The sequence below is a fragment of the Thalassophryne amazonica genome, chromosome 10 (genome assembly GCF_902500255.1).
Source record: "Thalassophryne amazonica chromosome 10, fThaAma1.1, whole genome shotgun sequence".
Lineage (NCBI taxonomy): Eukaryota > Metazoa > Chordata > Actinopteri > Batrachoidiformes > Batrachoididae > Thalassophryne > Thalassophryne amazonica.
Genome location: NC_047112.1, coordinates 33,820,463 through 33,844,334, shown reverse-complemented (window position 1 = coordinate 33,844,334; position 23,872 = coordinate 33,820,463). Strand labels below are relative to the sequence as shown.

The 23,872-nt window shown below is 40.9% G+C and overlaps 1 protein-coding gene across 1 annotated transcript; it reads left to right on the top strand.

Moving 5' to 3' along the window:
* Positions 1–91: 91 nt before the first annotated feature.
* Positions 92–23,618, top strand: slc1a6 (solute carrier family 1 member 6). The gene is given in 13 exon segments (XM_034179735.1): positions 92–338; positions 10,489–10,755; positions 10,898–11,035; positions 12,198–12,405; positions 13,100–13,142; positions 14,057–14,188; positions 14,320–14,504; positions 14,577–14,656; positions 14,659–14,727; positions 14,730–14,808; positions 15,123–15,317; positions 22,956–23,090; positions 23,349–23,618. Coding segments are annotated over 12 exon segments (1,686 nt in total). The 5' UTR covers positions 92–338; positions 10,489–10,532; the 3' UTR covers positions 23,548–23,618.
* The last annotated feature ends 254 nt before the right edge of the window (positions 23,619–23,872 follow it).

Genomic DNA, 23,872 nt, shown 5'->3' with positions numbered 1-23,872 from the left:
TCAAAAACATGGTTTTAATGAGATCATCTCATTTTTAATCACACAAACCTCTTTAGACATATCACAAAATTGTGATGCGCATTAACACCTTCAGTGATGATGCTGATGCTGCAGCAGCAGGTGGTTTGTCTTATTTTGTTCCATTCCAAAGAAGAGTAATCTGTCCTCCTCTCCCACACAGTCATCCCCGGCGTTGCACTCCGCCGGAGGCTTCATGGAAAACGCACAGTGTCTTTTAAGTGAAATACTGGTGAAGATGCTGAGGGAAGAAGGAGTGTGTGGGCAGCTTTAGTTCATAATCAGCAAAGGGGAGAGAAACGGGAGCATCTCTTGCAGCGGTGAGCAGCATGTTTCATTTAGGCTTTTAATCTCCACCTGCTTCACAGCGCTTTGGATTTCACAAATTTGTACTGAAAGTTGCATGCATTTTTACTTTTTACTCTCCATCCTCATGACAGTGTGACACAGCCGGCAGCTACAGGTTTGTGCTCCTATTTACTAAGCTGACTAATTTGTAAGGAAAGCTTTCTCACTGGTAACTGCGTTGTCATCTGTCTTTTATTGCTAAAACAAATATTCAACCTTTTGATTGTTGCATTAACAGAAAACAGTTTTGGTCATCTATGTCACAGTGTTAAATTTTCTTTGCTTCCTGTGTCCCCACTGTTAGAATTTCCTGCTTTTCTTGAATATCTTTGACGTTTGGACTCTTGGTCATATTTTGTAATGACTGATTCAGCTGTGATTTTTGCTTGAGTGCTTATATCATTTCATGCCACTAGGGGGCCCTTCTGCAGGTGTAAGATTTGTGTAATAAGACATATTTTGTGTGGAGGTCTGGGTTTGATAGAGGGGCTCAGCATTAAAAATTTAAATTTGTTCAACTTCAGTGTGGATTGTGGTGACTTTTGTGAGAGCAGCACAATGACGAAACATAAAAGAGAAATTACCAGGGTGTCAGAATCCCCAGATCTAGAGTGCACGACGAGACATTAACCTTCAGATTTAACAGCCAGGTTTTTAAAATAAAATTTAAAAGGGTCATGTTGTGCAAAATCAGCTTACACGTTTATGTTATGTTTAGATATTATTCACGTTTTTAAAATATCCTTAAAGTTCTATCATCCTGTAGGTGAATACATAGAAAATATTCTGCTATAAGCAAATTTAGGTACCTCATAGTTCATTATAGGGCAGCATGGTGGCTTAGTGGTTGGCACTGTTGCCTCACAGCAAGAAGGTCATGGGTTTGATTCCCACCTGTAGCCTTTCTGTGTGGAGTTTGTATGTTCTCTCCGTGTTTGCGTGGGTTTCCTTCAGGTGCTCCGACTTCCTCCCACATCCAACGACTTGCAGGTTAGGTGGACTGGAGACTTTAAATTGTCTGTGTGTGTGTGTGTGGGTGTGTGTGTGTGTCTGGGTGTCTTTGGTTGTCTATATACTGGGCCTGAGACAGAATGGTGTCCTGTCCAAGGTGTCCTTTGAGCTCTGAATAGTCTATCTATGTAGTGAGCGAGCGCTGTCTAGCTCTATGTGTACATCTATCTTCTGGATTTACACTGTAAAACCTGACAAATTGACTTTACTTTAAAAGAAACGTGGAAACCGATTGCCTGGATAAAGATAAGTAAAGGATCAGTACTTGTCCTTTGGGCCTCATTTTTCTGCCTGAACCCACACACACACACACGCACATGCACACACACACACACACACGCACACACACACACAGACGTGTGTGCATGCGTGAGAAGGTCAGGTCATGTGTGAGGCCTTTTCATGTGTGTCTGCTTATGAGAGCAGAGACGTTGGGTCGTGCTGTCACTGGACACTCAGCGTCCGGACAGAACGCTCTGTTTTAACGAGGTGTCCATCAGCAGAATAACCATGAGCGGTGAGTAAAGCAGTGCACTTTCGTCTGACTGCGTTTGTATTTTTATAACAGTAAAAAATTTTAGCTTGTATTTACAGAGGAAACTGCAATGGGTATTTACCAGGGTCTGTGAGACAATGTTTTATAAAATAACAGCTTTGACATATATATTTAAAAAAAATCCATCATGCACAGCCAGCTGAGAAGAGAACTCTGTTATATTTCAGCAAATATAGTTAGTTTAAATTATTCAGCGTGCATGTCTGCAGTGCTTTTAGATTCAGGTTTTAAATGTAATTTGACAAACAGACTGAAGCTTCAGGAAGAATCGTGGTCCTTAGTCAGCGTTTTCTAGAGTTGAATCTGTTTACAATATTTTTGCTGCAGTGCATTTTTCTCTAATTTAGTTTTTTTTTTTTTTTTCCATTTTTAATCAATTGTTTTGTTGTCCAACCACAAACTGTGTGTTAATTATGCCAGCTTCATTATTACAGACTGTTACGTTGCTGTTGGATGAACGTTTGAATGTTGATATTCGATTAGATTTCGTCCCGCTGTGGCCGTTTGAGTTGTCAGACAGAAAATCTTTTCCACGCTCAGACAACAGTGGTTTAAAAAAATCTGCTGGGGTCCAGTTCTGCCATAGTGATGTGTTAATGACCGTGTTGGGCACGTTGCTATAAAAACTAATTAGTTATAGTTACTAGTTACTTCTTCCAAAACGTAACTGAGTTACAGCATTATAAAAGTAATTAGTTGCTAGGGAAAGTAACTATTGCATTACTTTTTTAAAAATGTTAAAATATATCAATGAATTTTGATTCCCCCCTTTTTACAGACCTTTAAATTCATCTGTATGTTCAGTTATTACCTCTGCCAGCAAAGTTGGGTGGAGGTTATGTTCTCATCCCTGTTTGTTTGTTTGTCTGTCTGTTTGTGAACAGCCTGCAACCCACAATTTTTCATGTATTGTCATGACATTTTTACAGAGGATTCATATCCTGATAGGCAAGAACTGATTCAATTTTAAAGGTCAAAGGTCAAAGTCATGAAAAATCTTGGAAAACTGGAAAAATCCCAATCCTTTAACACTGAACGAATTTTCAAAAATTCATAACTCTGTCAAAATGATTGCATTTCTTTCATATTTGAGAGTGGTATGTAGGATGGTATCCTTTATATCCTTTATTGACTGACAAAGTTTGATCTGGATCTGATTCAGATTACAGATTTTGTGGCCATTTAAATTTAACATTGAAAACCCAGTTTAATGTATATTTTTCATAATATCTTAAAGAAACATGCTCCAATCACACTCATATTTGATTGTGAGGTGCAGACTGGCACTCACTATCACATGACAAAGTTTGATCCGGATCTGGTCCGGACTGTGGATTTTGTAGACATTTAATTATGAAAAGCCACTTCTAACAAGACTTTGGCCTTGAAAATTTTTACAAGGTAAAAATTTGTAGAATTGAAAACTAGTGTTGGCCGAGGTTTGCGCTCTATGAGCGCGGTGCTCCAGTTTATAATAAAATTGAACATTAAATGTGTTTAATGAATTAAACAAGCTATTAAGAGAATAAATTATTAACCAAAAACATTGTAGACCAATCTACACTACAACCCCAATTCCAATGACGTTGAGACGTTGTGTAAAATGTAAATAAAGACAGAATACAGTGATTTGCAAATCCTCTCAACCTATATTCAATTGAATACACCACTTTGTGTCTGTCCATTTCAAATGAGCTCAGGCCCACAGAAGGTGGCGACGTTTCTTGATGTTGTTAATGTATGGCTTTCGCTTCGCATGGTAGAGTTTTAACTTGCACTTGTTGATGTAGCGATGAACTGTGTTAACTGACAGCAGTTTTCTGAAGTGTCCCTGAGCCCACGCGGTAAGATCCTTTACACAATGATGTCAGTTTTTAACGCAGTGCCGCCTGAGGGATTGAAGGTCACGGGCATTCAATGTTAGTTTTCGGCCTTACCGCTTACGTGTAGAAAGTTCTCCAGATTCTCTGAATCTTCTGATTATATTATGGACTGTAGATGATGGGATCCCTAAATTCTTTGCAAGTGAACATTGAGAAACCAATCCATCCAGTTTCTTCCGCTTCATCTGGGGTCGGGTGGTCCAGATCTCCCGATCCACACACACCTCCCTCAGCTCCTCCGGGGGAACCCCAAGGTGTTCCCAAGCCAGCTGAGAGATGTAGTCCCTCCAGTGTGTCCTGGGTCTTCCCCGGGGCCTCTTCCCGATGGGACATGCCCGGAACACCTCTCCAGTGAGGCGTCCAGGGGGCATCCAGAAAGATGCCCGAGCCACCTCAGCAGGCTCCTTTCGACATGGAGGAGCAGCGGCTTGACTCCAAGCTCCTCCTGAGTGACTGAGCTCCTCACCCTATCTCTAAGGGAGCGCCCAGCCACCCTGCGGAGGAAACATCTCACCGCTTGTATTCGCTATCTTGTTCTTTCGGTCATGAGCCAAATCTCATGACCATAGTTGAGGGTCAGAACGTAGATCGATCAGTAATTCGAGAGTTTTGCCCCCATGCTCAGCTCTCGCTTCACCACGATGGTCCGATACAGCGACCACATCACTGCAGACACTGCACGATCCGTCTGTTGATCTCACGCTCTATCCGTCCCTCACTTGTGAACAAGACCCCGAGATACTTAAACTCCTCCACTTGAGGCAAAGACACTCCACCGACCTGAAGAGGGCAAGGCACCTTTTTCCGGTCGAGAACCATGGCCTCGGATTTGGAGGTGCTGATTTTCACGCCGATTTGCAGCCGATGCTTCAAGCTCGGCTGCAAATCGCCCCAGTGCACGATTTGTTCACAGGCTGCAGCATGCTTGGCCTGCCGATACCTGTCAGCTGCCTCCGGTGTCCCACTTACTAACAAAGACAAGTAGGACTCCTTCTTCAGCTTGACGGCATCCCTTACTTCTGGCGTCCACCACTGGATTCAGGGATTGCCGCCGCGACAGGTACCAGAGACCTTGCGACCACAGCTACGAGCGGCCGCATTGACAATCGAGGTGGAGAACATGGTCCACTCGGACTCCATGTCTCCAGTCTCCCCCGGGATCTGGGAGAAGCTCTTCTGGAGGTGGGACATGAAGACCCCGCCGACAGAGCGTTCCACCAGTCATTTCCAGCAGACCCTCATGATATGTTTGGACCTGCCAGGTCTGACCGGCTTCCTCCCCTCCCAGCGGTTCTAACTCACCACCAGGTGGTGATCGGTCGACAGCTCAGCCCCTCTCTTCACCCGAGTGTCCGAGACACATGGCCGAAGGTCAGATGATACGACTACAAAGACGATCATCGACCTCCGGCTCAGGGTGTCCTGGTGCCACGTGCACTTATGGACACCCTTGTGCACGAACATGGTGTTCATGATGGACAAACTGTAACTAGTACAGAAGTTGAGAAACATTGTTCTTAAATTGTTAAACTATTTTTTCACGCAGTTGTTCACAAAGTGGTGATCCTCGCCCCATCTTTGCTTGTGAATGGCTGAGCCTTTTGGGGATGTTCCTTTTATAGCTAATCATGACACTCACCTGTTTCTAATTAACCTGTTCACCTGTGGAATGTTCCAAACAGGTGTTCTTTGAACATTCATCAACTTTTCCAATCTTTTGTTGCCCCATCCCAGCTTTTGTGAACTGAATTGAATATAGTTTGATGAGGATTTGCAAATCATTGAATTCTGTTTTTATTTACATTTCACACAACATCCCAACTTCATTGGAATTGGGGTTGTATTTGTGCGTGATCTCCCGCCCACCTCTGCCTCTGGTTGGCTAACCATGGAATGTTACTCTTCCTTAGCCAATCACCATCACTTATATGGTTGCCCCCCTCCCCAAACCGCCCAAAGAAAAGAACAATCTTTTCAGTTCAGCTGAAGCTGAGGGATGAAAACAGCTTCAATGACCTTAATTATAGTAAACACGCCGATATTTTACTGTCAGTATCGGTAACGGCGTTGTAATGATGAAAACGTTAAAAGACAAATTACAGCTGTGCTTTAAAGATGACCAGAGACGGGGGCATTACAGATCCTAGGGGGGGAGTAAGTTCCAGAGAGTCGGGGCAGCATCACTGAAGGCTCTGTCCCCAAATGACTGCAGTGTGCTGCGGTCATTTGGGGACTCATGTCTGTGGACCACAAAGTTTATGATGCGGTGTAGTGATGCGGGGAGGAGAAAGCCTATTAAGTATTGGGGGCAGCAAGGGTATGAAGGGAGCTGTCGGTGAGGAGCAAGACTTTGTAGGAGATACAGTAATTCATTGGGAGCCAGTGAAAGTGCATGAGTAACACACACACACACAAAATTCTAGGTTTAACTTCTTGCTGACAAAATATGTTTTGCCTGAATTAACGTTAGCTAATACTGCCGAGTCAGTGATTCAAAATTTAACTCCAAATAGCAAAATTAGTGAAACACACCTCTGCCAAGTGCAAAAGTGTTTTGAAAACATGTTTCTCTCTCTCTCTCTCTCTCTCTCTCTCACACACACACACACACACACAACTCAACAGTTTAAGTTGCAAAATCCTCTACCCCATACCTCAGGTAGTAGCGAGTACTTTTGTTGTAGAACTGCCAGCTGTAGTAAGAAGTTAAGTGGACTAATATGTAGAGAGAACAGAGAATATGATTTGCTTCAGCGGCACTTTAAATCCATTGCTTCTTAAACTCCTGTTCAGCTGAATAGCCCAAATGATTAACAATCAGTTAATCAATCAATGAATTAATTCAACAAAAATAATTGTTTTCTATTTTGAAATTAAACAATCTAAGAAGGAAAAATTTAATTTTTGTTACAAATTCTTACATGTAAGGATTTTCCTATTTGAACAGTCTTTTTCTGAGTGTAAATAGAATATAATGATGTTTTAGACTGTTGTTTTACGTCAGATCTCTCACCTCTCTCACTCTTTTTCTTTTGCAGCAAAATTCATACAAAATCCTTTCCACAGGGTTGTGTGGAGCTATGAATGAGTTAGAGTTTTAAAAATGTAACTTCTGTTAAACATTCATAAAGTAATGGTTTACTTCTGTAATTTAGTAAAGTTCAGTGGGGAAACACCCTGTCTTTCTCACTGACAAACACACCTGCTCCTAATCCACTATCTGCTAATCATCCAGTGGGTGGCAGACTTGCCTATGGGAAATTACCTACACAAAACAAAGTGTTTTTTTTTTTTTTTTTTATCAATATGGAGCATCAAAGTTCACCTTTTTATCATTTTGTCTACATCAGAGGTGGAAGAAGTACTGAAGTTTTGTACTTAAGTAAAAGTAGAAGTACCCTGCGAAATATTTACTCAAGTAAAAGTAGAAGTAGTACACCAAAAATGTACTTAAGTAAAAGTACTAAGTACTAACTTTTAAATTTACTTTTGAGTACAAAAGTACAAGATTCAAGTACAAAAGAACAGATTCTACCTTTGCAAAATCAAATCTTAATGCTATTTTAAAATATTGGGCTACTCGACCGCACCTGCTGAGCCTGTCAGGTCATAATCTGCACATAGCATTTGACATAACGGCAAAGCATACAGTTAGCCTTACCTCAAGATGCTTTTTCAAATTTGATGGTGAATTTTTAAACGCCATCAATTCCTTGATCTTTGGCCTGCATGGATCACACCTAAAGACAACAGAGTTGTCTTTATAATGTTGGAACTGAAATATTTTCTCTAGGTATGGCCACGGACTTGTGTCACCTGTCTTCGAGTCCATTGTTTTTCTTCTGAATTCTGAATATTCATGCAATGCTTTGCATCCTTGGGTGCTTTGAGTGGAAGGGTTCTGACCCGTCAGATACTTACCTGATTGGTTGAAATGTACAGTAGCAATGACAGTAGCAAATATCCACGCAGCACAACAGGAAAACTTTTTAATGCAGTATTTTCAGACTAAATGTAACGAGTAACGACGTCAGTTCCAGAAATGTAAGGAGTAGAAAGTACAGATAATTGTCACAAAAATGTACCGAAGTAAAAGTAAAAGTATGCATTTTTATTTTTACTTAAGTAAAGTTCAAATTCCAGAAAAACTACTTAAGTACAGTAACGAAGTAAAAATACTTTGTTACATTCCACCTCTGGTCTACATGACATGTCCTTTTAATTTTGTGAGGGACAAGTGGATAACATTCATTGTTTTTGAGTTGTCGTGTTTATAACCTGGAGGGGATGGGCTCAGTTTTTTTTTTCCACTCAGTGCAATTTACAGAATACATACCTAAGCTTTTCTAAAGCCTAGCAATACAGTCAATTTAAGGTCACCATTTAGCCTACTCCACAGTATGGTCTGTGGAAGAAATCTGGAGGGTGTAACTGAAGAACATCTCCACAGGTTTCCAGCTGTGATCTCTAGTAACTGGACCTTCTGGCTGTTGGGTAGCAGTGCACCACTAGCTCATACTGTCACCTCATTTTTCCACTTAGAATATAACAGAATAAATAATTAATGCTAACATTGTTTTTAAATACAGTATTACAAAACTGAACAATTTCCAATTTATGAATGACACTCAGTGTGCTTTACATTAATCCTGCACATTCATTCAGTCATACATTCATAGCGCTGCAAGGACCTTTTTTGTTTTTCTGACAGAAAAACAAAAAACTCAGGAGAGAAGAATAATGTGAACAAAATGTGTTTATCCCCTAAGGAAAAATAGAACTACAGGTCTAAGCACAAATCAAAGCGTTAAGTGCACAGTGAATTCTTTAATAGCTGGAGCTGGAACAAGTCTGTGCAGACAGTAACTGCAGAGACAAAGGTGAAAACCTTGTGACCTGCTTATAGATAGGGAGATGCCATACCAGCGCCCACGTGCTACACAGTGGGACTGCTGTTCTGTTTTAAAGCCTCATGGAAGAGCTGCAAAGCTTATCGGTTTAAACCATGTCAGTTATTTACTCATCACAAACAAAAGTTTGGAAGCTACAGTAGTGTTCAGAATAATAGTAGTGCTACGTGACTAAAAAGATTAATCCAGGTTTTGAGTATATTTCTTATTGGTACATGGGAAACAAGGTACCAGTAGATTCAGTAGATTCTCACAAATCCAACAAGACCAAGCATTCATGATATGCACACTCTTAAGGCTATGAAATTGGGCTATTAGTAAAAAAAAAGTAGAAAAGGGGGTGTTCACAATAATAGTAGTGTGGCATTCAGTCAGTGAGTTCGTCAATTTTGTGGAACAAACAGGTGTGAATCAGGTGTCCCCTATTTAAGGATGAAGCCAGCACCTGTTGAACATGCTTTTCTCTTTGAAAGCCTGAGGAAAATGGGACGTTCAAGACATTGTTCAGAAGAACAGCGTAGTTTGATTAAAAAGTTGATTGGAGAGGGGAAAACGTATACACAGGTGCAAAACATTATAGGCTGTTCATCTACAATGATCTCCAATGCTTTAAAATGGCCAAAAAACCAGAGACACGTGGAAGAAAATGGAAAACAACCATCAAAATGAATAGAAGAATAACCAGAATGGCAAAGGCTCACCCATTGATCAGCTCCAGGATGATCAAAGACAGTCTGGAGTTACCTGTAAGTGCTGTGACAGTTCGAAGACGCCTGTATGAAGCTAATTTATTTACAAGAATCCCCCGCAAAGTCCCTCTGTTAAATAAAAGACATGTGCAGAAGAGGTTACAATTTGCCAAAGAACACATCAACTGGCCTAAAGAGAAATGGAGGAATATTTTGTGGACTGATGAGAGTAAAATTGTTCAGTAAACAATGGTTAGTTAAACACACAATTACAGAAAGTTAGTATTAAATAGAAATCAATCAGTCTATCTATTTTTTTTTTTTTTACAATAAGTACAACAAATTTATGTGAAATGACTGGAAGATATATTGCACAAAATGTTTGACAATATTGCACATAACTCTGAATAACTCTGAATTACTCTGTTCGTTATGTATTCATCCTGTAGAAGGCAGAGGATTTATACAGTCTGATTGCCACAGGTAGGAAAGACCTCCTGTCACATTCTGTGGGGCACCTTGGTGGTGTCAGTGTGGCATGCAGGAGGGTGGGAGGTGTTGTCCAGGATGCTGAGCAAGTTCCTCAGCATCCTCTTCTCTCAAACACCTCCACCAGTTACTATGAGCCCTGCTCTGTGAAACGGTTGCTCCCCTGTTTATTAAGAGAAACATAGTGGACGGCAGCTGCATTACATAAATGACATTTCGAAGCTAAAGCATCTGACCAAGAATGTAGTTGGACATGCATGATCCACGTGCATCTGGGTTTACCCACATAAACACTAGTTAGATTTGTTAAAAGACCCCAATTGCCATTCCTTCTGCTCCATTCTGAGGAGGGAGTGGCTGCAGAGGGAAGCTTTGTTTACGTCTTGAAGTGTGGTACAAGCACGACATCTACTGGCAAAAAAAAATAATTCCTAGCACCATTAACATGATACATGATGAACACTACTCATAAACAAACAAGAAGTGGTTTTGCAGAATATGACACCTTTAAATCTTTCCAACAAGGAGAACAATTATTTAAACAATATGTGAGCATTAATTTCTGACTGTGTCATTCTTTCTAGTTTCTCATGAGACCTGCCTCCTGGACCAGGTGCTGGACCTGATTATGAATGAGAAACCATCCACCAGTGCTAGTCTTTTTCTGAACAAGGACACGGACGAACATCCCGAGCCAAAGCGAAGACACTGTAGGAGGCGCCTGAGCAGGGCCATGAAGAGGAAAGCCAGCAGCATGAAGGAGAGGATGGCCTCCATCAGCAGGAAGAGCCTGAAGGCCGTTGTGAAGAGGAACCTGTTTGTTGTGTTTACTGTGGCTGCTGTGGCTTTGGGTGAGCCAACAGGGAAAGATGAGCTGACATTGTACATGACTGACTGCCTTTTATTCTTAAATTTTTGCATTTCTCTGCCAAAATGAGAATTTTTGCTAACAGTGATGTTGTTTTATGTTTGTGCATGTATGTATGTGATCAGGTATAATTCTGGGCTTTGCTCTACGCCCTCACAACCTGTCTCTGAGGGAGATCAAGTACTTTGCCTTTCCTGGGGAGCTGCTGATGAGGATGTTGCAGATGCTGGTGCTGCCGCTCATCATCTCCAGTCTGGTCACAGGTCAGATTCTAAGGAGACGTTGGTAATGGACACACCCAGAAAGGAATATCAATGAACAGCTGTCATCAGCTCCAATCCCAGCAGGAAGTCACGTCAACGTAAAACTTGAAGTTCTGTATTCAGATGCCCTGTGACTGAGCAAGTGAGCAGCAAATGGCGCTTTGGAAAGGTTAACATTTGCTGACCCACAGGTTAACGCAGTGGCGCTTTCTTCTTCTCCTTCCTCCTTCAGCTGCTATGTCGGTATCACACGATGTATAAAAATGACTAATTCCTAAACGGTTTAGTTAAAGCTCTCACATTAATGCAAACAGTTTACACATCAGTTGTGTAATTTTTGAGTTACCGGCCTATAGGCCACTAACCCTATGTTGTGGCGCGGTGTCCATTGTAGTCGTTAACGTTAGCAGCGTCGTCATCCATTTATTCTGATATCTCAAAAAGCTGTCTAATAATTTTTTTTAAATTTGGCATGAGTGTAATATCAATAATTGACATTGTTCCCATCTAAAAAACATATTTGTAGATTCGTTCCTTTGGAAATAGCGGCCATTTTAATGACGAAAATAGCAAACTTTTGAGCACTTAAAGGTAATTTTCTCAAACGTTGTCCAGTAACTTTTTTAAAAATAATTTGTCAAGGGTGTAATATGGGTCGTTGACATATTTCACATCAAAAAAATTATAGTCATAGATTTGTTCATTTGGAAAGGGCGGCCATTTTTATGCCAAAAACAGCCAATTTGGGTTGGACCTAATTTTCTCAAAACTGTCCCATAACTTCTTTTAATTTAACAAGGGCACAATATTGGTGATTGACATTCTTGCCATCCCAAAATTATTAACGTAGATTTGTTCATTTGAAAATGGTGCCCATTTTTAGGCTGAAAATAGCCATTTTGAGCATCTTAGGTCAGTTTTCTAAAACACTATCAGATAACTTTTCTCTTAAACTGACATGGCCAAACAATGACATTGTTCCCATTTTTGAGGCCATTTTGCCTTGGGCTTTAATTGAACCGGCAACCCACAGGGCCCTTGGCACAATAGTTTTTTTTTATGTTTCAGTTTTGTTTTGGAGGTTTGCAAATGCAAAATTACACGTGTCATTGTCAAAAATACTTATGGACTTGGCTCTGCAATTGAATTTGTGCCCTCTCAGGTATTTCCTCCTTGGACAGCAGAGCGTCCGGCAAGATGGGTGCACGTGCGGTGGTGTACTACATGGTGACCACTCTGATTGCCGTCTTCATTGGCATTGTCATTGTGATAATCATCCGGCCTGGGAAAGGCAGCAGGGACAGTCCAGTGGAAAACAGCGGGAACATCGAACCAGTTCAGGCTGCTGATGCTTTTCTGGATCTCATCAGGTAACAGCTTGAATGTGAATAAATATTTGAAACAATGTCCAAATATACATTCAGTGTTGCCAAAGTAACTTTGAAAAATTACTTTATTAGTTACTTTATACAGTTATATTTTACAGTTGCTTTATAAAATTACTTCATTAGCAGCTGTGGACAAATTGTCGGAAGATGCTGAATGTAATTAATGAAGTAACTCATAATCTAACTTGGTTATTTTTAAGATTTAGTAATCAGGAAAGCAACTATTAGTTACTTTGCTGATTAGTTACTTTGCTGATTGCTCAATCTTAAGAGTAACTAAGTTAGATTACTAGTTACCTTATTAGTTAAATTACTTATTAGTTGCAAGTTTTCGGCAGCTTCTAATAAAGTAATCGCAAAAAGCTGCTAATGAAGTAACTGTATAAAAAGTAACTTAAAAAGTAACTTTTCAAACTGTATAGACTTTTCAACACTGTATAGATTTAAGTACCATGCCACATTCTAAATTTTCTCCCCCCATATGTCAGACTTTACATGATCTGATGTGTGCACACACCCTGTAATCAATTTTATTTCATGTCAGATAAATGACTTGCTATGACGCTCTCCCCTTCCCAAACAATTATGGATTAAAAAATATATAATAATAATCATTCCTAATTGCAAATGTTTGCACACAAAAAAAATCTGTTATCACTTTTCATTTTTATCGCAGAAACATGTTTCCGCCCAATCTGGTAGAGGCTTGCTTCAAACAGGTGAGGCCCCCCTTCCACCAAACACACACTGCAAACACACATTTTTCATGTAATCACACATTTTTCTTTCACATTGATATATTTAATGTTCTTTATTTAATACACAGAATTTGTTATTATTATTATTATTATTATAATTATTATTATTATGCTGCTGGTTAACTTAATGTTTTGAGGAGCTTCAAAACTGACTCATTTGCAGAAACCAGATGTTCATTTGGTGTTTTGTCTTTTTCATAACAAAAGACTCACTTCTGGAAGCAATTGTTTCATTTAGAATTTTAACGGCCTCCCAACAAAGTAGTCCCCACTATCAATATCACAGTGTTTTATGCATTTTCAAAACTGAGTTATAACCTGGTGCAATTGTTTCATTGAGCGTTTCAAGAAATTTGAAACAGTGAAAAGGTTTATGAAACAGTTACTTCATTTAGCATTCCAAAACTTTTGGAAAAAGTGGATCATTCTTCAGTAATTATCCTTTTTTATTATTTTTGAGGTTTTCTAAAGCAATTATTTCATTTAGAATTTTGAGTTCACTGAATAATTGCCTTCATTAATTGTTCTGTGCAGTTTGAAACAATTATTTTCAAAAGTCACTGTTGTGTTTAACGTAGCAAGCATTTAAAATGGTGAATCATTTTCTGAACTACTTGTTTGATTTTGTGATTTGAACATTTGAAGCTGTGATATATTTCTGAAGCAACTGTTTTTCTTGTGTGTTGAAACAGTGAATCATTTTCTGAAGCAATGAGTTAATCTGGTTAAAAATATCTATAAAAAGCCTAATTTCTGCTCTCACTGTGTGGCATCTTTTGGGAGGGATTTAAACATCTATGCTTGAGAGATTTTAAGACTCAAACAATTGTGACGTGTACTTGTCATTGTCCTGATTTCTATGCTGTCTCTGTCAGTATAAAACCATGTACAAGAAGGTTGTGCACACAAAGAATGTGACAGTGACACCTGAACTTCGCCGATCTCCCTCAACACCACCGAGTCTCAGCTGGGTGTTAACCTCAGCAGCGTGCTGCAGCATCACACAGGTCCGGTGGCAGTGACACACGGTCCATTTACAGTCAATGTAGATGAACATAGATCTGGTAACCGTGAATCAGATGTGTAGAGAGCTACAGTCCTGTAGATGAACCTGACATAAACATGACCTTCTATACAGGAAACCGTGGAGGAGTCTGTCCCTGTTGCTGGGTCCTCTGGCGGGGTGAATGCTCTGGGCCTGGTGGTTTTCTCCGTGTGTTTCGGCCTGGTCATTGGGAACATGAAGCAGCAGGGCCAGGTCCTCAAGGACTTCTTTGACTGCCTCAATGAAGCCATCATGAGGCTGGTGGCCATCATCATCTGGTGAGTAGAGAAGTGCTACAGCTCCAGTAAAAGACATTTCTCACCTCACCTTCCTAATATCTCCTCTCACAGGTACGCTCCGTTTGGCATCCTGTTCCTGATTGCAGGGAAGATTGTGGAGATGAAGGATTTGGTGGCGATGGGCAGCCAGCTGGGATGTACACGGTGTCAGTCGTTGTGGGCCTCCTCATCCACGGCCTCTTGTCCTGCCCGCTGCTCTTCTTCTGGTGACCAAGAAGAACCCATACAGCTTCATTGGTGGCCTGCTACAAGCACTTATCACAGCACTTGGGACGTCTTCTAGGTCAGATACGGGTGTCCACAACGCTGACAAACAGTCAGGTCAGGTGTTTGGAAGTTAGTGCGCATGTAGGTACAGAGTATAATTTGTGGATCACTGGCAAGACACAAATAGAGCAAAGACATTTTCACTTAAATGATGGAAATACACAAACTGTGAAATATTTATTTGCTGTAGCATCAGTCATTGTTACAATGCCTCAAAATATTTTATATATGGGTGAATAATAAAGGCCAAGTGACAAAAATATGGCCTTGAATTTTTGTCTTTTGATTAATACATCATGATGCTACTTTTCTGTCTCTTTCGTGCTGCAGCTCTGCCACCCTGCCAATCACCTTCCGGTGTCTGGAGGAGAACAACCATGTTGATAAACGAATTACACGTTTTGTCCTCCCCGTGGGCGCCACCATCAACATGGACGGCACCGCCCTCTACGAGGCTGTAGCAGCCATCTTTATTGCTCAAGTGAATGACATGGACCTAAACTTTGGCCAAATTCTCACTATCAGGTAACACGACTTTTGGTTTGGTTTCTCACTCAAGTCCTGTAAAGGCTGGAAGTGTGACTGGGACATCACAGGTTGGAGCAATAAGAGGAGTACTGAGGAACTGTTTAACTCAGAAATCATGTATACAGTTTCCCTTCAACAAGCCACACAAGCCTACTGCTTATAACAGATACACAGGTTTTTAAATTTTTGATGGTGTGAGTGGGAGATGATGGTCAAGTGGGCTTGTGACCACGAGATCCTCAGTTCGAATCCCCCATCAGGCTGAAAATCACCAAGGGTCCTTACAGCAAAGGTCCTCATTCCACATTGCCCTGGTAATGCACTTGATTGTTGTGCTTACATAGCAGCACCCTGGTATGAGTGAAGCATCACTGTAAGTGCTTTGACCTTAAAGCAATATATAAATGCATTCCATTTACCATTCGGTCTTAGCACAGCTTTTGAAACAGTTGACAAAAATACACTCAACAAAAATATAAACGCAACACTTTTGGTTTTGCTCCCATTTTGTATGACATGAACTCAAGATCTAAAACTTTTTCCACAGTACACAATATCACCATTTCCCTCAAATATTGTTCACAAACCAGTCTAAATCTGTGATAGTGAGCACTTCTCCTTTGCTGAGATAATCCATCCCACCTCACAGGTGTGCCATATCAAGATGCTGATTAGACACCATGATTAGTGCACAGGTGTGCCTTAGACTGCCCACAATAAAAGGCCACTCTGAAAGGTGCGTTTGTTTTATTGGGGGGGATACCAGTCAGTATCTGGTGTGACCACCATTGCCTCATGCAGTGCAAACATCTCCTTCGCATAGAGTTGATCAGGTTGTCAATTGTGGCCTTGGAATGTTGGTCCACTCCTCTTTCAATGGCTGTGCGAAGTTGGTGGATATTGGCAGAAACTGGTACACGCTGTCATATACGCCGGTCCAGAGCATCCCAAACATGCTCAATGGGTGACATGTCCGGTGAGTATGCCAGCCATGCAAGTACTGGGACATTTTCAGCTTCCAAGAATTGTGTACAGATCCTTGCAACAATGGGGCCGTGTCATTATCCTGCTGCAACATGAGGTGATGTTCTTGGATGTATGGCACAACAATGGGCCTCAGGATCTCATCACGGTATCTCTGTGCATTCAAAATGCCATCAATAAAATGCACCTGTGTTCTTCGTCCATAACAGATGCCTGCCCATACCATAACCCCACCGCCACCATGGGCCACTCAATCCACAACAATGACATCAGAAAACCGCTCACCCACACGACGCCACACACGCTGTCTGCCATCTGCCCTGAACAGTGTGAACCGGGATTCATCCGTGAAGAGAACACCTCTCCAACGTGCCAAACGCCAGTGAATGTGAGCATTTGCCCACTCAAGTCGGTTACGACGACGAACTGGAGTCAGGTCAAGACCCTGATGAGGACGACGAGTATGCAGATGAGCTTCCCTGAGACGGTTTCTGACAGTTTGTGCAGAAATTCTTTGGTTATGCAAACCGATTGTTTCAGCAGCTGTCCGAGTGGCTGGGTCTCAGACGATCTTGGAGGTGAAACATGCTGGATGTGGAGGTCCTGGGCTGGTGTGGTTACATGTGGGTCTGCGGTTGTGAGGCTGGTTGGATGTACTGCCAAATTCTCTGAAACGCCTTTGGAGACGGCTTATGGTAGAGAAATGAACATTCAATACAGAAGCAAACAGCTCTGGTTGACATTCCTGCTGTCAGCATGCCAATTTGCACGCTCCCTCAAATCTTGCGACATCTGTGGCATTGTGCTGTGTAATAAAACTGCACCTTTCAGAGTGGCCTTTTATTGTGGGCAGTCTAAGGCACACCTGTGCACTAATCATGGTGTCTAATCAGCATCTTGATATGGCACACCTGTGCGGTGGGATGGATTATCTCAGCAAAGGAGAAGTGCTCACTATCACAGATTTAGACTGGTTTGTGAACAATATTTGAGGGAAATGGGGATATTGTGTATGTGGAAAAAGTTTTAGAATCTTTGAGTTCAATCTCATACAAAATGGGAGCAAAACCAAAAGTGTTGCATTTATATTTTTGTTGAGTGTATTTTATTCAACTGGTCTGAAAACCTTTGTTAGCATAGTTTGAAGTGGTAGTTTGTAAATATCTATCTTACAGCTACTTTTCTGTCTCAGTTGGTCCAGGCTACTCACATGTGGTGTCCCTCAGGGGCCCATTTAGTCCCCTTATTATTGTACATTTGTATGAGTCCAAACAGAAATGATTCAAATCAGCTGTTGATATAAAACACAACTCCATTGTTATGCAGATGACATGCTATTACAATGGATTTTGGAAAGTATTCACAGCACTTCACTTTTTTCCACATTTTGTTATGTTACAGCCTTATTCCCAAATAGATTAAATTCAGTCTTTTTTTCCTCAGAATTCTACATACAGTACCCCATAATGAAAATGTGAAAAAGTTTTTTTTGTTGTTGTTGTTTTTTTTTTTTAGATTTTTGAAAATTTATTAAAAGTAAAAAACCTAAGCAATCACATGTACTTAAGTATTCACAGCCTTTGCCATAAAGCTCAAAATTGAACTCAGGTGCATCCTGTTTCAACTGATCATCCTTGAGATGTTTCTACACCTTAATGGGAGTCCACCTGGAGTAAATTCAATTGATTAGACATGATTTGGAAAGGCACACGCCTGTCTACATATATGTATGATATGTAGTCAATCATGAGCACTAACAAGGAGTTAATTGGCCTTGACCTTGTCATGTCAAACGACACTGTAGAACCTTCAATACCACTTATTAAAAGATTTAAGTAAATGTGTGTATACAGAGTATCCAGAAAAGTATTCACAGCGCTTCACTTTTTTCATATTTTATCTTACAGTCTTATTCCAAAATTGCTGAAATTCATTTATTTTCCTCAAAATTCTACACGCAATACCCCATAATGACAATGTGAAAAGAGTGTTTTTGAGATTTTTGCAAATTTATTAAAAATAAAAAAAACTAAGACATCACATGTACATAAGCATTCACAGCCTGTGCCATGAAGTTCATAATTGAGTTCAGGTGCATCCTGCTTCCATAGACCTTTCATCCTTGAGATGTTTCTACAGCTTAATTAGAGTCCACCTGAGGTAAATTCACTTGATTGTAGACGATTTGGAAAGGCACACACCTGTCTACATATAAGGTTCCACAGTTGACAGTGCATGCCAAAGCACAAACCAAGCATGAAGTCAAAGGAATTGTCTGTAGACCTCCGAGACAGGATTATCTCAAAGTGCAAATCTGGGGAAGGGCATAGATACATTTCTGTTGCTTTGAAGGTCCCAATGAGCACAGTGGCCTCCATCATCCAAATACGGAAGACGTTCTGATCCACCAGGACTCTTTCTAGAGCTGGCCACCTGTCTAAACTGAGCGATTGGAGGAAAAGGGCCTTAGTCAGGGAGGTGACCAAGAACCCAGTGGTTACTCTGTCAGAGCTCCAGCATTCCTCTGTGGAGATAGGAGAACCTTCCATAAGGACAACCATCTCTGCAGCAATCCACCAATCAGGCCTGTATAGTAGAGTGGCCCAACCAGAGTCCAGACCTGAATCCGACTGAACATCTCTGGAAACATCTGAAAATGGCTGTGCACCAACGCTCCCCATCCACCCTGATGGAGCTTGAGAGGTGCTGCAAAGAGGAATAGCAAAACTTCCCAAAGGTAGGTGCAGCAAGCTTGTGGGATCATATTCAAGAAGACCGGAGGTTGTAATTGCTGTCAAAGGGAGCAAAGGGTGTGAATACTTATGTACGTGTGATTTCTTAGTTTTGTTTTTATTTTTAATAAATTTGCAAACAAACAAACAAACAAACAACCCCCCCCCCCCCCCCAAAAAAAACCAAACCCAGCCTTTTTTCATGTTGTCATTAAGGGTGTTGTGTGTAGAATTTTAAGGGAAAATGTTTTTCTCCATTTTGAAATAAGGCTGTCTGTTGTATGATGTTTTCTTGGTTATTTTTCTGCATGGGATTTTGGTTATTGCTTTTTCTTGTCTGTCACCTGGGTGCTTGGTGGTGGGTTCCCTTCTGTTTACCACGCCCTGTTCTAGATCTTTCTCTCACACCTGTATCTCATCTACTGCTCATCACTTCCTGTATTTAAGCCTCTCTTCTCCCTTTGCTCTTAGCCAGCCTTCTTCTGAGTATTCTGTCTTGATTGCCTTTCTGTGTTTTGAACGCGCTGCTCATTTTTTGGTCTCTGCTTTTTTGCCTCATGCTTTGGTTAATGTTGCTGTTTGCTGACTTCCTTTTTGTGTACCGGTACCCTGCACGCAATTCAGTAAAGTCTTTTGAATGTCAACCTCCTGTGTCTGAGTCTAGCATTTGTGTCCAGACAGTTTTTGCGACAGAACCTTGGTTAAAGGCTGTAATGTAACAAAATGTGGAAATAGTGCAGTGCTGTGAATACTTTCCAGATGCACTGTATGTGCACCATTAAAATTATAACAGTGCAAGATGAAAAATGCCTCCTTCAAATATTGCCTACATTTCAGATATTGTTGAATTTTCCCTATAAAATCAGTTGACAACCTTCAACAAGGCCTTTTTAAAACAAGGCCTTATCATAACAGTCTTAAACTTTGTGTATTATACTTCCAGTTTGGACATTGTGCTGCAATGCATCATGGAGTTTTGTGTTTTAAATGTTACTGTAGTTCATGTTTGTTTAAAGTGTTGTTAGTGTTATTGAGTTATTGTGTTTTGTAGTTCAGTTGTTTATGTCACCATGAATAAGTTAAGTTGTTATGTTGGCATCATGAGTGAAATGTGTAGTGTTTTTAATGTCTTCCGACACCGTCTCTGTTTGTCAAATTGAAAGCACCTGCATACAGCAGAGTGCAGAAAAGACAAACAGCTGTGCGTGCGTGCGTGCGTGCGTGCATACATGCAATTTTAATCACACACAAACTGGGGGTTGCTGACATTTGCCATTTGGGTAAAGGATGAATGGCACCAAAACCAAATATTGATAGGACTAATATTTTAGAGAAGCTACTAACAATACTGAACAATGGACACTGATATTTACATTCTGGACTCACACGCCAATCCAGCAGGAGGCGATAAATCATCTATATATTAAAAGCGTGTGTGTGTGTGATTTTATTTAGTAAATTGTATATAAGTAAGTACATGTACAATGTAATTGTAAATCTGTTAAATGATTTCACTTTCTTGTGTCATCCATGTATTTTATTTCCATTGTGTTCCAATTAAAAAATAAATGATAAAATGAAGTTAAAATAATAATAATAGTACTGTTAATAATGATAGTGTGTGTATGATAACAAGAACCTAAACAATTTATAAATACATTAAAAAGTTGCATAATTAACATGAACTAAAAGGGCAGAGTTCTTCTAAAAACTGTTGAGGTCTAAGGTTCTAAAAACATTCTGGACTCACACACCATTCCAACTCATTATAGAAACTTTGCACAATTAATTACCAACCTTGGAAAACCTACCCAATCTAGATCCTGTGGATCCCATGGCAATGCACTAGTTTATTAATATTATTAGGGCAGTGCATTGACTTAGTTGTACTCACTGCTGCTTTCACAAACAATACAGTCCTGGGTTCACTGCCAAACTGGTCTATTCTGTGTGTACTTTGCATGTTCTCCCTCTCGGTGGTCCAGCGTCCACACACACTTCCAAAGACATGCAGGTCAGGTGAATTTGGAACTTTAAATTGATCGAAGGTGTTAAGTAGGAGTGTGAATGTCTATTGTTTTTTTATATGTGTTAGTCCTGAGATGGGCCTGTCCAGGGTGTACCCCACCTCTCACCCACTGACAGCTGGGATAGGCTCCAGCCCTGTAACCCTTAACTGGAATAAGCAGGTTTAGAAAATGAATTTGTTGTTGTTGATAGTTTGTATCTTGATTTGCTGTTTATCCACCATGATGTTTCAACTTTCTTACCAAAATGATTTCTTAATTTTCATCCAATTTCTATACCTGCTTACTCTAATTAAGGGTCACAGGGGGGCTGGAGCTTATCCCAGCAGTCATGGGGTGTGAGGCGGGGTACACCCTGGACAGTACGCCAGTCTGTCACAAGGCCACATATAGACAAACAGACACATTCACACCCGCGCACACACACACACCTACGGACAATTTAAAGTCTCCAATCCACCTAACCTGCATGTCTTTGGATGTGGGAGGAAGCCGGAGCACCCAGAGAGAACCTATACAAACACGGGGAGAACACGCAAACTTCACACAGAAAGGCCACAGGACCCATGACCTTCTTGCTGTAAGGCACAGTGCTAACCACTAAGCCCCCATGCTGCCTATTAGAGCCTTCTCTGTCGCAGAATCATCTACAGAATGATAGAACTTTAAGCATACGAGGGCTGTCAATAAAGTAACGTCCTTTTTATTTTTTTTCAAAAAACTATATGGATTTCATTCATATGTTTTTACGTCAGACATGCTTGAACCCTCGTGCGCATGCGTGAGTTTTTTCCACAGGAAAAACACCTCCGTGTTGATAACCATTTGTAAAATCCAGGCGGCTTTTGATGGCTTTCAGTGGAGTAAGTATATGAGAAATTGTTTAACAGGCAGGACATGTTCCAACTTGTCCTTAAGGCTTTCAACAGAGGTGTTTTTCCTGTGGCGGAGTGTCGCGGCGGCTGCGTCCCGACGCGCGTACCCGTCCGCACGTCTTTCATTAAAAAAATCTCCTTTAACAGTGGAATATCCGGATAAAATGCTGAAACCGACTTCTTCTGAAACTTCTCTGTTCTCTCACGACGTCCTGGATCAATAGAGCCGGAAAGTGGAGGTTTTCAGCTTGAACAGGCTGACAGCGGCTGAGAGCACTGAGCGACGTCTCGCACCGTGGGAAGTCCTTAAAGCTGCAGAATCACCTCAAAATCTCTCAATCAGCCTTTAAAATTTTCACTGAAAACCAGCTAATTTCGAACCGTGTCCACTTCGATGTGTCTCACAGGTTTAGAGAAAATTTTGATCAAACAAAGCGCCAGTCTCTCAGCAACTTCTCAGACAAAGGAATTCCGACGAGGGGCTGGACGACTCCTCCCACAAGGAGTGCTCACAGGCGAATGACGTCACCGACAGGCGTGGAAAAACTCACGCATGCGCACGAGTGTTCAAGCATGTCTGACGTAAAAACATATGAATGAAATCCATATAGTTTTTGAAAAAAATAAAAAGGACCGTTACTTTATTGACAGCCCACGTATTTTGAACATGAACAATATCTAAACATAACATAAAAATGTACATTAACATCTTTTTACTGTTTACACTTTTTTTTTCTAATCAGGGAAAGACTTCATACTTGCAAAAAACTGTTTTGCATATTTTATGTCATGATATACTAAACATTTTCATATTAGTTATATCACTCTTGAATGCCATATTGTACATGTTATGAATCATAGTGCTGTGTGTCTGACTCAGACATGACATATAATTTACATGATATTATATATATATATTTTTTTAATGACTGTGTCAATACCACCAGAGCTGCACGTCTGTTTCTTTTTATTAAATGTCTCCACTTTCTCTCCCCATCTGTCCCACCACCCACTCAGTATCACAGCAACTGCTGCCAGCATCGGAGCAGCAGGCATCCCTCAGGCTGGCCTGGTTACCATGGTGATTGTATTGACATCGGTGGGACTACCCACAGAGGACATAACACTGATTATCGCTGTGGATTGGTTCCTGTGAGTTCCCCTTAAATGTCACCTTGCTGAGGATTGGTCTGTGTACAGTTCTGTGGGTCTGCTGGCCTAAATGTCACTGCCGAGCTTCAGAGAAGCCAGAAGCACCATAAAGGTTATCAATGCATAATGCAGCATGATAAATTCCTTGAAAGCTGGTCTTTTCCAAGACTTTGGTTTCTGCTGATATAATGATATTTTCTTCCATCTGTTTGGTTCCACTGTCCATCTTCATTTTGTCTCTTCCTGTTGTCTGTCCAGCGATCGCCTGCGTACCACCACCAACGTGCTGGGCGATTCACTTGGGGCTGGCATCGTGGAGCATCTTTCACGCAGAGAGCTGCAAAACCAGGATGCTGAGGTGCGGAACTCTGTAATTGAGGAGAATGAGAAGCCCTACCAGCTTATCTGCCAGGAAAACGACCCCCTCAACCATCGCAATAGCGAGACCCCAATGTGAAAGCGAGAGCCACGTGGCAAATTTTGACCAAAAGTAAAAAGTACAAAATAAAAATCATGTTAGGTGGAAGGTTTTCTTGACAAAGCAAGGAGAAAGGAGTTTTTAATCCATTCCTTCACTGCCTGGGCAACCAGAATTGTCGTCCTTTTGTACTTGCAGACCCAAAGTCAGACTTTATAGAATTATACTGTGGATTATTTTTAATGTGATAGAATGTTGTTTGGCGTGTACTGTCAGTGGGTGTGGCACAACAACACGTCCACAGCACATAAAGTGGTTTTTGTATAGTGCCACGTACAGTAGATCTTAAATCCATTTTGCAAAC